Source organism: Rutidosis leptorrhynchoides, chromosome 10, assembly GCF_046630445.1.
Source record: "Rutidosis leptorrhynchoides isolate AG116_Rl617_1_P2 chromosome 10, CSIRO_AGI_Rlap_v1, whole genome shotgun sequence".
NCBI classification, from domain to species: Eukaryota; Viridiplantae; Streptophyta; class Magnoliopsida; order Asterales; family Asteraceae; genus Rutidosis; species Rutidosis leptorrhynchoides.
In genome coordinates this window covers 145,387,845-145,400,892 of record NC_092342.1, presented here as the reverse complement: position 1 = coordinate 145,400,892, position 13,048 = coordinate 145,387,845, and the positions used below count along the sequence as shown (strand labels likewise).

The 13,048-nt window shown below is 31.4% G+C and overlaps 1 protein-coding gene across 1 annotated transcript; it reads right to left on the bottom strand.

Moving 5' to 3' along the window:
• Positions 1-4,721: 4,721 nt before the first annotated feature.
• Positions 4,722-12,121, bottom strand: LOC139872404 (probable WRKY transcription factor 57). Its single transcript, XM_071860271.1, has 3 exons — positions 11,663-12,121; positions 5,629-5,772; positions 4,722-5,295 (listed from the first exon to the last, which is right to left on the bottom strand). The coding sequence occupies exons 1-3, from the start codon at positions 12,001-12,003 to the stop codon at positions 4,944-4,946; spliced, it is 837 nt and encodes a 278-aa protein (XP_071716372.1). The 5' UTR covers positions 12,004-12,121; the 3' UTR covers positions 4,722-4,943.
• Between the last annotated feature and the right edge of the window lie 927 nt (positions 12,122-13,048).

Sequence of the window (13,048 nt, the reverse complement as noted above, 5' to 3'; positions counted from 1 at the left end):
CGATTCTACTGATATCTTAAAAATTCGACCCTAGGTCATAATTCCCTTACTCACCATAATAAGGAGTAGTACGATTTAGGCCCCGCTAAATATAAATTTAAAACTATTGCTTCCTCCATCGTTAGCTGATTCTGATGCCTTTCGGCCTGACGACACCGAACAAAAAAAACCGTGCGTTTCGGTCATATCCCTCCTACAATCCCAAACTTACCTAAAGTAAAAGAAGGAGCAATTTCGATATTCGGGTCACGAGCGAATTTAACTCTATTGAATTCTTTAAAGGCGCTTTTGATAATTAATGGATCATCTTCCCAAACACCATTTAACGAAAGCCCATAAATCGATTGTTTCACCAATCTATGTTTAAGCATAATATGAAAAAAAATTGAGTCACCTTCAACTAACGATTTTACCTTCGCCTTCTGCACAAAATCCTTTTCCTCGACTGAATTAATAACATGCATCTCATTCAATATATCTCCCGTTTGTTGTAGCTCGATATCACTCACAAAATTGGCGTCCACCCGAAGCTCAATTGCATCTAAATTTTTCGAACAGAATAGTCATGCGAGCTTTGGAACTGCTCGACAATTAGCAACCCATGGTTTAATATAAAACTTCAAAAGTTTCAGTTTATCATGGAAGGTACGTCGTTCCTTAAAACCATTATCCTCAATTATCTCCTTGATTAATTCATCGAACCCATTTAAACGCGTCCAAGAAGGGAAAATTTAAATGGCATCGGACCAAAATCCATCTTTACATCACTTAACAATAATGGAAAATGATCTGAAAATGACTTATGAAACACATCAAGCTTCAGGTCCTTAAAGATATCCAGCACGTTTGCAGAAACCAAAACACAATCTATCTTACTCATTTTCGAAGCAGCTTTATTCTTCTACTTATACCTTCAGCCACTTAATGAAACCTCCAACAACCCATTATTGTTGGCAAACAAGATAAATTATTAGCCTCTTCCTTATTAAACACTTACCCAAATCGTTCCTCCTGTATCCTCACCTCATTTTTATGCCACCAAACAAATAACTTACTCAGATGATCCTGAAAAATAACGACAATCTCTCCCACAAACTTGCTTTCTCTCTAGTTGTTTGAGATCCATATACATTTATCATATAAAACATAGCATTCCAATTAACCCATTTACCTTTGACACAACCAAAATTATCATCTGACCAAATCCTTTCCATTGTAAAAAAATTTAGGGTCCCAAATCGAAACGATTCCACCTAACAAACCTCGAGACGAACTACTTGAGTAATCGAAAGCAGCATTCCCCCACATGCATGTAATTGCTCAAATGACTTCTTAAAACTCACTTCAGTGAGGCCCAGTTTTACACCTGCTCCAAAAACAGTACCGAGCTTCCCACTTTCACCATTACCAATCCCATTTTCCCTTATGTTATCTCAAAATCTTGCACACCGACCACCTTTTTGGATTGAAGAGAGCTCGTTTGATCGACATGTTCTTCTTTCATATGATTGCCCACCTTAACAGAATCCTCATCAAAATTCATATTAACATCCAATAAAATCCTTACCTTCTACGAAGTCATCGACCTTTTTCTCCTTTGTCATGATGGAATTGTGGAACCATCATCATTCGAATCCTCCTCGTTCTCATCTTCCAATTTAGTTTTCCAACTGCCATATTCTCGTATGTATACCTCGAACTCAACTCCATTTATCAACATCGTGACCCATTCATCAATGAATTCACGTTGGTGGGTAGCTATTCAAATACGACTAAGACTCGTCGTACAATTATTCTCTTTATCAAAGAAAATGAATTGACCTATCAAACCAACCACTTTACAAAAAGTATTAGTCCTCCAAGCACACAATGGGAAACCAACAATCTCAATTCATGGGAGTCTCTCCTCCAGAACAAAATTCTTTGTGATCGGTTCGTAAAAGAAAATAACATGCAGGCTCAGGGTTTAAATTACCTTGAAAGTTGAGCAAGCATCGACTGAAGAAAATTGACACCAGAGCCAATCCACCTACATGCTGAATCATCACATCATCAAAACCCACTTTTTTTTGCAAACCGTGCGAATACTAGTCATAAAAGAATATCCTTTACTGTCACCAATAAAGACTCCATCGGATTCGAAATTTGAACCAATTCTTCCTGAAGTAAAGCCACTTTCTTCTTCGGAACCGATGTAACCCCATTTCCTGACGTGTTTGAGACTATATTGGCATACGTATTACCTGATTTAATGTTTGAACCCGATGGTACATGATCCACTTTCGCAAATGGTTGTCCATCTTTGTAAACCTGTTTGTGAACCCGTATTCCTAGATCGGCCATCTGACCCCCTTTTTGAGATCTAGCCACAGTTGAAAACAACAAAGTGTCGTAAACTGTGACTGTTGAAAAAGGTTAGGCCAGTCTCAATTCATCTTTCACATTTTCAAATCGAACAAAGCCGAACCTTTTGCCCAATTTTGTTTTTTTAAATGCCACATAGGAATCCACAATCTTACGGTATGGTTGACAAAGCGACAATAATTCCCTTCGATCCATACGATCTGGAAGATTCGTAATGTAAAAGGACGTAGATGGACTTTTCACCTTTTATTGGTATTGATTAGAAATCGATCGAAGATTGCCGTTACATACGTTATAATACCAACCATCATCCTCTTGCCGATATTCCCCCCCCCCCCCCCCCCCCCCCCCCCCCCGCTGCCCCTGCAATGCAACGTTCGAAAGGCGACGTTAGGTGGATTTCAAGGTCAGGGTATTACCTTGTATGCAATGTTGTAGGCCCGGGAGTCGAACTCCTGAACTCAAACAAAGAGTATCAGGCTATTACCACTTGAGGTACAACACAAGGTTAAGAAAAGCATATATTATTCGCAAAGAAGAATTTCAATTGAATATGAGTGATGTATGCTATACATTTGTAGGTCAAATTCTCATGTTTTTAAGTTTGATCATATATATAATACAACCGTGAATTTCATAAACAATAAAGTTCATGCTTTTGATTAAAAATAGTCGCCATACATGAGTTTAATTTTAATTTTTATTATTTATTTCTTTTATAGGAATAAAAGAAAAAGTAATGCATTCTAGGCCAAGTGATCATTATCAATCAATTTCATAGGACCAGTAGGGGACCATAGTGACTGTAGAATAAGCACCATCCAATTTGATGGGCAAATGAAAGGTGCATGCATCTTGGCAACTATTTACCAGAAATACGTACAATTCGGCTCTAGAGAGAGTATCGGTAAGTGAGAAAGGTGTAAAATTAATAAGCTACAGTATTACTGAAAAATCTGTGCTGGTCCTATACAATGGATTCAAACTCTACCAAATGTTCCTGTGTGCCATGTTGATCAAGAAGATGAGATGCATTTATTCATCCATTGTTTTCTGGAGCTTCTAATGAGAAATTTGTTGGATGGTGGAATATGTAACATCCCAGGTTGTAAAAGTCATTAGTTGATGACTAGACGGTCTTGATGGAGACTAATGATCAACTTTGACAAATAATTGATTTGATTAATTTTGACCGATTATGACCGAATTAATACTTAACCAAATAAGTTATATTTTGACGGATTAAATTTTAGTTTTATAAATTTTGATCCATTGACCGGCAAATTTGACGGACTTGGATCCAGCCAGGTCGGAGTAGTCCCCAAATCTGGCTAGCTAGTTGGCCAAGTCAGCCAAGTCAGACAATTTTTACAACACTAAATGTTTACTCTTTGGGGACCTTGAAATGACACTCTATGAGGTGACATCAAGTTACTATCATTTGTGGATTTCAGGTCGAATCAGATTAGATTTGCAATCCAAGTTCAATTATAACATACATCGTGTAATTCTTTTTTTCCTAGCTTAGTTATTTCAATTGCCATTTCAAAAAAAAAAAAAAAAAAAAAAAAAAAAAAAATTCTTAACTTAATTAGCATAAGAAGTATCATATCACTGTTTAGTTTTAAATGAAAGGATCATATTGAGTTCAATGTTAGCAAGATTTGTATATAGGATATGCAATAGATGCAATACTAGCTACACTATATGCTAAACAAAACTTGTGCACTCCATCCTAATCATGTGTCTAGTTGCAATGGAAATAAAGGATATATATGTTTTTTCGATTATTTATTTTTTTTCTAACATCTACGGCTTACAAATAAGGAGGCATGACTCTTGAATCATGATTGAATCGAGTAGGGATCATGTTCTCCTTATTTAGACTACTTGGAGAAGAGAAGTATTTTTACACAGATACACACGGCCTAATCAGGTTATCCCCGTGACCATTTATAACCCTTTTACCTAGTTATCCCAAGATATGCTGCTAATAAGATTTGATTCTCTAACCATTTGTGAGGATATAAGAACCCGAACCATTAGTCTATCTTGGGATTAAACATTTAAAAATTTAATGGTTGCAAAGGGGCCCTGACTATCATTTTATGGAGTAAGAAACATCAAAGACTAGTATGCCAATAGATTAATGTAGTATTTAATGCGCATTAAGTTGGCCATCATACCTACCAAACAATTTATGAGACTTGCAATTCCTACAATATATTGAGCCCCGATTTATGAGAATTTATGAAGCTAGCTAGACTTGATTACGTCGTGTTTAAACTGATGACGGATGGATGATCGACGTCTCAGTTAATAGAGTAATAACACCTGAATAAAACGTCTGTAAAGTTTGAGCTTTAAAGCAAATAAAGTTATATACATTATATTGTTGATGTTAAATAATTTGGATTTTACAAAAAATACAGATTAATATTCCTTGATATGATATCCAGAAAATGGAATTTCTACATAGGAAAACTAGATTAAAGTTGGCTACTTTTTGTGCCATATTAAATCCTTGAAGTTTAAAAGCCAAGTGGAAAAGCTAACAAACACATACCATTAATTTGTTGTCAGTTGCGTATTATTGGAGGGACGATATCTTCAAGTAACCCTTGATCTACTCGAGAATCTTGAAAGGACGTCGATGATAATTGTGGTTGTGATTGTAAGTTAGAGGTACCAAGAGCATGATCCACTTGAGGCAATTTGGTTTTCGGAAAAATAAGTTGTTGTGAGGTTGAAGAACGGTCAGCTACATATCTAGCATATGCACCTTCATGACTAATCAGTCCTCTTGGGAACCCTACAGTGTGGTGACAATGTTGACCTTCATATGTTGTAATTACAGTTGTAGGATCTGTTGATGAACGCTCAACTCGTTTCTTCACAGTGCAATTGCTATTAGTGCACCGGTAATAACTCCTTCAAAGGGATTATAACCAAAAAAGAAACATTCAGATATTAAAGACATAATACAAATTCTAACAATATGATAAAAATATTATTTTGCCATGCATAATGTCTTTTTTGTTCCTCTAAAATGGCGTGTATAGTAGTAACTTTATGATATTGCAGTAGTCACTTAGAAATGTTGCCGAATAAAATTAAAGCAGTTTATATATGTATATTGTTGTTATGCTCTTGATCTAGCATGGTAAATCATACCAAACAACAACAAAAATAATATTCAACTATGGAGAAATAAAAAAATCTTATGATATCATGAATATATTGTAAGAGGGACTTAACAAATACCTAGGAAATGGGCTATTTTTAACAGCTTTCTGTCCATATTTTCTCCATCTATAACCATCTTCAAGATGATCAATTTCGCTTTTGGTCACGAATGCAAATCGTTGCTGTCGAATTCTTTTTGGTCCCTTCGTTTTCATCTTAACCCTGAAACACGCACAGTTTAATCAACTTTTCATTTTAATTGATATTGATAATTGATAGTATGAGATAATTAAGTCATGCATCATAATAGTTCAAGGGATAACTTTTACAACATCAGATAAAAGTGAAAAAGTATTATATATTAAACATCTATCATGATGTCATCTTAGCAAAGTTTAACTCTCTCTTTACCTATATATATATATATATATATATATATATATATATATATATATATATATATATATATATATATATATATATGGATAGGATCAAGAGAGAAGTAACCATTCGGGGGGAAGCGGGGGGAAACAAACATTATTTTTTTTTTTTTTTTTTGAAAAAACTTTGTTCACGAACATTATAGATGAGATGAAAATATGAACATTTAGTAGAGACACTTTGTGATAAATGTTTTTATTTTGGCGGGAAAACATTCGAAGAAGTAATATATAACAATTATCATGTTTTTCGAGCGTATTTTGAAGTTTTAGCTATTGGGGTTTAGATATTAGGGTTTAGATATTAGGGTTTATAGGGTTTAGATATTAGGGTTTAGAAATTTAGGGTTTAGGGATTAGATTTAGGGTTTAGATTTAGGATTTAGATTGAGTTTTTAACACGAACGGTTTAGAGTTTAGGGTTTAGGGTTTAGGGTTTGGTGTTTTGGGTTTATGGATAAACCCAAAACACCAAACCCTAAACCCTAAACCCTAAACTCTAAATCGGACTAAATTTTACTTCACAAAACATGAAGAAAAAAAACGTTCATATTCTTCACGAACAATATTATCTTGAATGTTATTTTTTTCGATCGTTTTTCCGCCTAAATAATAACATTCATCACGAAGTGTCTCTTCTAAATGTTCATATTTTCGTGTGATTTTGATGCCGGAAAAAAAAATTTAAAAAAAAAAAACAAAAAAATAAAAAAAAATTTGCTTCCCCCCGATTGGTTACTTCCCCATTGATCATGCCCCTATATATATATATATATATATATATATATATATATATATATATATATATATATATATATATATATATATATATATATATATATATATATAAATATATATATATATATGACACTCCACAATAACCATGGTATCAGGTTTTTTGTTTCTCAATATATGTTTGAGATTTTGTTACTATGATAAATATATGTATACATCTATGAATATATATATGTATATGTATCATCTTTAACAAATCTGTTTGAAAAATCTTGGTATATGGAACTATCGATTGTTAAAACTTACCTAATTATAATACTCCATTAGTTTCTACAATTAAACAATTTAAAACATGGAAGTTAACCTTTATTCATTAATATATTATTATGTTAATGAATAACTTATTGTCATTATTTATGGTAAATAAAATTATCATTAAACAATTGAGTTGTTGCTTAACTGGTAGTGTTCTGACTCTCTTAGAGAGAGGTCAGGAATTTGACTCTCCTGGACTGTAACATTGCACTCAATGTTATCAGGTTGCGGGACTATGAAATTGCACTCAATGTTATCTCTAACCTGCAGTATACATATAGGTCGCCTTTCGCTTAGTACAGGGGCAGCGGTGAGGGGGGTTTTACCGGTTATGCTCTCGGATTGGTCCGTATTTTCTCCAAGGAAGTAGTTAGGGGTTGGTTGCGTAAATATGAGAGATGCACACGTGGGTGGTTATTTCCCCCTGGTGATCCCAAACTGATATCCAAAAAGAAAAAAAAAATCCATTAATAATTTATACCAAATCAATATTTAATTTTTGAATTTTAAAAAACATTGACTATTAACAAATGATTTCTTACAAATCTGCTCTAATACTTTTACCATTTCAAAAAGAAAAATACGTTGAATTATTATGAACACTTCAACTTCATGACTTTAAGGTAAAAAATGTATGAAATATTAATTAATGTTAAATAATCGAAATTACATCCATCATATGTTCAGTCAATTACTAACATCACCATTATTTAAGAAATAACTTTGTTAACCTTATAAATCTTATTAATTAGTATTGATGAGGGATACAATCGCATATAAGAAAAATGGATGAAATTAGGGTTTGTAAGGTGTTGGAAAGTAGAAGAAGGTTTCAAGTGCGGGTGAAATTACCAATTTGTACAAAGTCTACATGGTTAATGGGGCGAAAAGAAGAAAATACCTCAAATGGCCTTTGTCTAAAGATATATAATCTACGGAAATGGCCTTTGTCTAAAGATATATAAATTAAGAGAAGGGCTAACGTGTGCTCTTAGGGCATACCATAAGAAATATTAAATTCACTCAAACTTTTCAATTATAACATATTAAGCATTTAATAAACTCTTAATATTTTCATATGTGTATTTATATTAATTACGTATAGTGTTATTTATGGAAGGTTTTGGTTATTTAATTGTTAAAAAATCCCATAAATTAATTTACGTCATTTTTATATCAATTCACTTTTATGTTTACAATTTTATATATAGTCAACTATTTTTTCGATATTATAAATTTTGTTTAAAATTTATAATCAATAATCCAATGACAAATATATAGTTTATATATTACATATAGAAAACACATTAGACGATATACAATGATGGGTCAAATTTTACCTCCATAAGGCCACCATCACGCCACAATGTAGCGTGATGGGAGGAAAAATTGGTAGGCGTGATGAAAGCATCATAGAAGCAAAATTGAAGCCCGATGATTTTTCAGCCAATTACAATTTAGTTTAATGTATTTATAATTTAATTAAATCAATAAAAATAATAAAATAACTCCATCACACCTCATCATCCAATTGCTATTATAAACTCCATTACATCATCACCACTATACCACACAAAACACGTATCACACCCCATCACGTCATCAATTTTAGGGATGGCAATGGATTGGATATGGATCGGGTGATGCCGTATCCATATCCATATCCACTTAATTTTTGTCCATCCATATCCATATCATATCCGTTTAATATCTTGTCATCCATCCATATCCATATTCAATGGATTAAGCGGGTTAATGGATATCCATTGGATATTTAAATAATGTTATATTATTTCCTAATATGCGATAAAAACAAAAATGCAGTATAGCAAAAATAAATATAGCATGACATAGTTAAAATTTATCCATAAGAAAGTGTAATTTTTATTAAAGATATAACAACATTTGTTGAATTTTCTATTAAATATAGATTATGAAAAATTAAATATGTATGTTTATTTTGTTAGATATATGTATGTTTATTATAATATATTATAGTTCTTTCATTATAAGGTTGATAAGCAAAATGTAAATTTAACGGTAAATGAATTCGCAGTAGTAAATATGTAAGCATATGTCTATATTTATGTATTTGTATATGTAATTTGGGTGTAAATGAATATATATCCATGAATGAGATTTTTCATCCATATCCATATCTGTATCCATTTAGGTTCATCCATATCCATATTTATATCCATTTAAATTCATCCATATTCATTGTGAAGCGAGTGGATCGGGTAGATATCCATCGGATCGGGTGACAATTGTCATCCCTAGTCCTCACCATTAAATATGATCTTATGCCCTATTCTTTAAAACTTGCATTGCAATATTTTATACTATATAAATATTTTTTTAAAGGTTAAAATTCTTAGACAAATAAAATCTAACAATTTTAAAAAAAGGTGATCTTCATGTGTTTTGAAATATAATGTCATTGTATTGAAAGCAGGGATGTGATTGAGAATGAGGAGTCAAATTTGGTATTTTGACTAATATAGTGTAGTTTGGATATTTTTTATGTTGAAGGTATTGCAATCGTAGTGATGCAACGCATGGTTATAGTATTTAAAAAAATATATAGAGATTTTCGGAAAACTGTGATAAAGGGTTGGAGATTATGTGGGTATTAAAATAATGTTCAAGGAAGAAAAATGTATCTTATGTTTTAATTTAAGAATGTTACTTTTAAAATTTTAATGATATTATATGTTTTTTTATAATCATTTTTAATTTAGGTTTTATCTATATAACTTTTGGCAAACACGTAATTTCACGAGTTTTCGACTAATATATATCGATGATACCCTTCTACATTCTAGCAATAATAACCACAAAACTTTTTGTTATTGTGATCTCATTGCAAGTGGGATACTAGGAGCAATTAATAATGATAATAATCATTCACCTGATATTCTTTAAAGCCCCATAAAATATCTAATAGAATTTATGAGATAACAGAAAAATTAAAGTGGAGCTAGGCCTTTAATTAAATTGGTGTTAAATACACATATACTAGGTTTGAGCCCGTGCGATGCACGACTACTCAAAACTGGAGGCATAAAATGGATTATTTAGAAACAAACAAGAACAAAAATTAATTTAGATGAAGTTACAATTAACCCATCAAACATGACTGATATATATCAATAATTATCATTATTTAATATGGCTTTGATAATTAGCGTTTTTTCATAACTTGTTATGGACGTGATCTATAACTTGTTAATTTTCATTAGTTCTCATTATTTATTATTAAAATCATAAATTCTGTTAATTATACATGTGTAATTTCTACTTGTCATGAAATGCTACTAATATGGAAATAATGACAATTAAGCTAATATAATCTCTCTTTTATATAAGTATATAGATAGATAGAATATAGATATAGATATAGATAGTTCTATTATGTAGCAAAACTATGATTTTCAATTTCAATATTTAATAACCGACAGCAGGACGCAAAACATATCGGTTAACGTAGAAACATAGCAACAAAAACGGTGCACATAAAAGTTAATTTTTGGCTAGGTCTAAGGTTTTGAGATAATTTATTAAATAATCAAATATGCACACATGCAAACTACTCCATATGATATGAGTTCTGATATACTTTTTCTTAAAGGTAGTTTGGGATGAGAACTAAATTACTCACACGATTACCTTCTGCAGTTTTATAATTCGTCTCCAACTTGAATTAAATCCGGATCAATCCAAGAGCATGGATGTAAAACTTCTCTCTTCGCTACTACCGCAATGCAATGTGCGAAAAAACGACCTTAGGTATAATATAGTCTTTACTATATTTTCATTCCAAACCAAAAATTTTCACATTTTTTAAATTTATAAAAGGACTACACTAATTTTCAAAAACATATAATAAGCTTTTATATTATATATAACATAATACGGAGTATAATATATATATATATATATATATATATATATATATATATATATATATATATATATATATATATATATATATATATATATATATTATATTATGTTTATTAACAGTCCACATTTTTACAAAGTACGTGTTGAATTACATTTTCAAATCGTCGAATTAATTTGGTAAGTTTTCAAACGTTGTGATAAAATTTAACATGGAAAAGAAGTTAGTTTGATGGACCATTTGCTTATTAAGATATTTAGAGTTTTAGATGAATAAGTTAAAAAATATCAATGATGAATCTATCTATCATCTATCATTAATATTAATATTAATTAATATATACACATTAATTTAAACATTTAATATATATATTTAAGAGTTTTATATGCGGTCATTTTTCGTGGAAAAAGTGATGCCACAAACAGCACGCTCCGCCGAAATAGCAGCGGTGTTCACGACCGTAAATTGTGAATTGGTAAACAGCTTTTGTAAAATGGCTAACAAGCAACATATGGTGGGCCGGGGCCGGAGCCGCACCATTACAGATTTCACACTCCTTTATTAAAATTACTTTATATATATTTATATCTTACTTATTCATAACATTCACGTTTAATTTTAAAAAATATCTTCTAAATATTTCAATTAGATAATATTATAGATACGCACGTGACAATAAACATCTTATGTGAAATGATATTTTTTTTAATATACTCACCCTGTCTCAGACGGCGGTGGTTTACCGCTAGAAGCAGCACCACCGGAAGTTGCTGCCGACGATTCCGGTCGATCCTCGGAAGAAGTAGATGCATCGATATCAATATCCCCTGCGTTTTCGACAGATCTAGCTGAAATAATGCTAGCCGCAGGTTTATTCTCTTCCGGTGCATCATGAGGATGATCGGAAGTAGCTCCGGAATCAGTCCATCGGAAATAGTTTAACAGATCGTTTTCTCTCGCATCGTTGATTCCGAAGAATCCGTAATTGTCGGCAGGGAGTGTCCACGTGGAATCGGAGGTGATAGGATTCGAAGGTTTGTGATCTTCATTTTCATCCATACGGTGATCGATCAGTGAGAACGTACACTGCAATTGAGAATGGAAGTTTTTTAGTGAGAGAAAATTAAAGTGTTTAGGGTTTTAGATGAGAGAGAATGATAACGCGTAGAGAAATAGACTTTGGCTGGCTTATGTTAAACGTCAAATGAATAGCATAACAAGATAATATTAAATATTCTTTTCATTTCATATTCATATCTACTATCCTAAATTAATGGGTGATAATATGTACACAACCTTTTTTTATTATCTATCCAATCAACATGCTTTACAGTGTAGTGTTGTATTGTACAATATTGTAAAGCATATTGGTTGTGTACGTTACAAAAAAATATTGTGTACATATCACTCCCCTAAATTAATAGTCTCAATTAAGTAAAGTTCTATTATTCCCTTAAGGTAAGTAAATAGCAATAAAAAAGAAAGAAAATGTAAGGATAAAACTGGATAGTAATACAATACTTTTATGACATTTTTTAAATTGTGCGTTTTTTGTCGGACTATTAATATGGGATGAAGTGAGTATAATATTTATAATGATTATTAATTATAAATTTTTATAATTATAACATAATAATACTCCTTGATTACTTAACTATTTTAAGTTTTAAATAAATACAGAAAACCATACAACCGCCATCCATTTCTCTTAAATAGTACAGGAACAGGTAATGGAAATGGAAATGTCGCGGGTAAATTAAATCACTATCACTATATTTATATAAAAATAAAAATTAAAAACAAAATAAACTAAATGAAAAGGTTAATGTGTGAAATACAGTGGGTACTATATGGCTTATTGGCAGAACTAATTTGCAGTGGGTACAAAATAAACTATTTGCTACTTTGACAGAACTTCTAATTTTGAAATTTGTATTTATAGATGTTTACTTTATTATTTAAATAACCAAAAAAAATTGTTGTAAATATAATATATTGATTGATTGGTAAATATTATACTAGTTGAGAAAAAACTTTAAAATTTTATACGTAGTGAAAATAAACACTTTAACTATAGAAAAGTAATAATATTAAAGCATTAGGA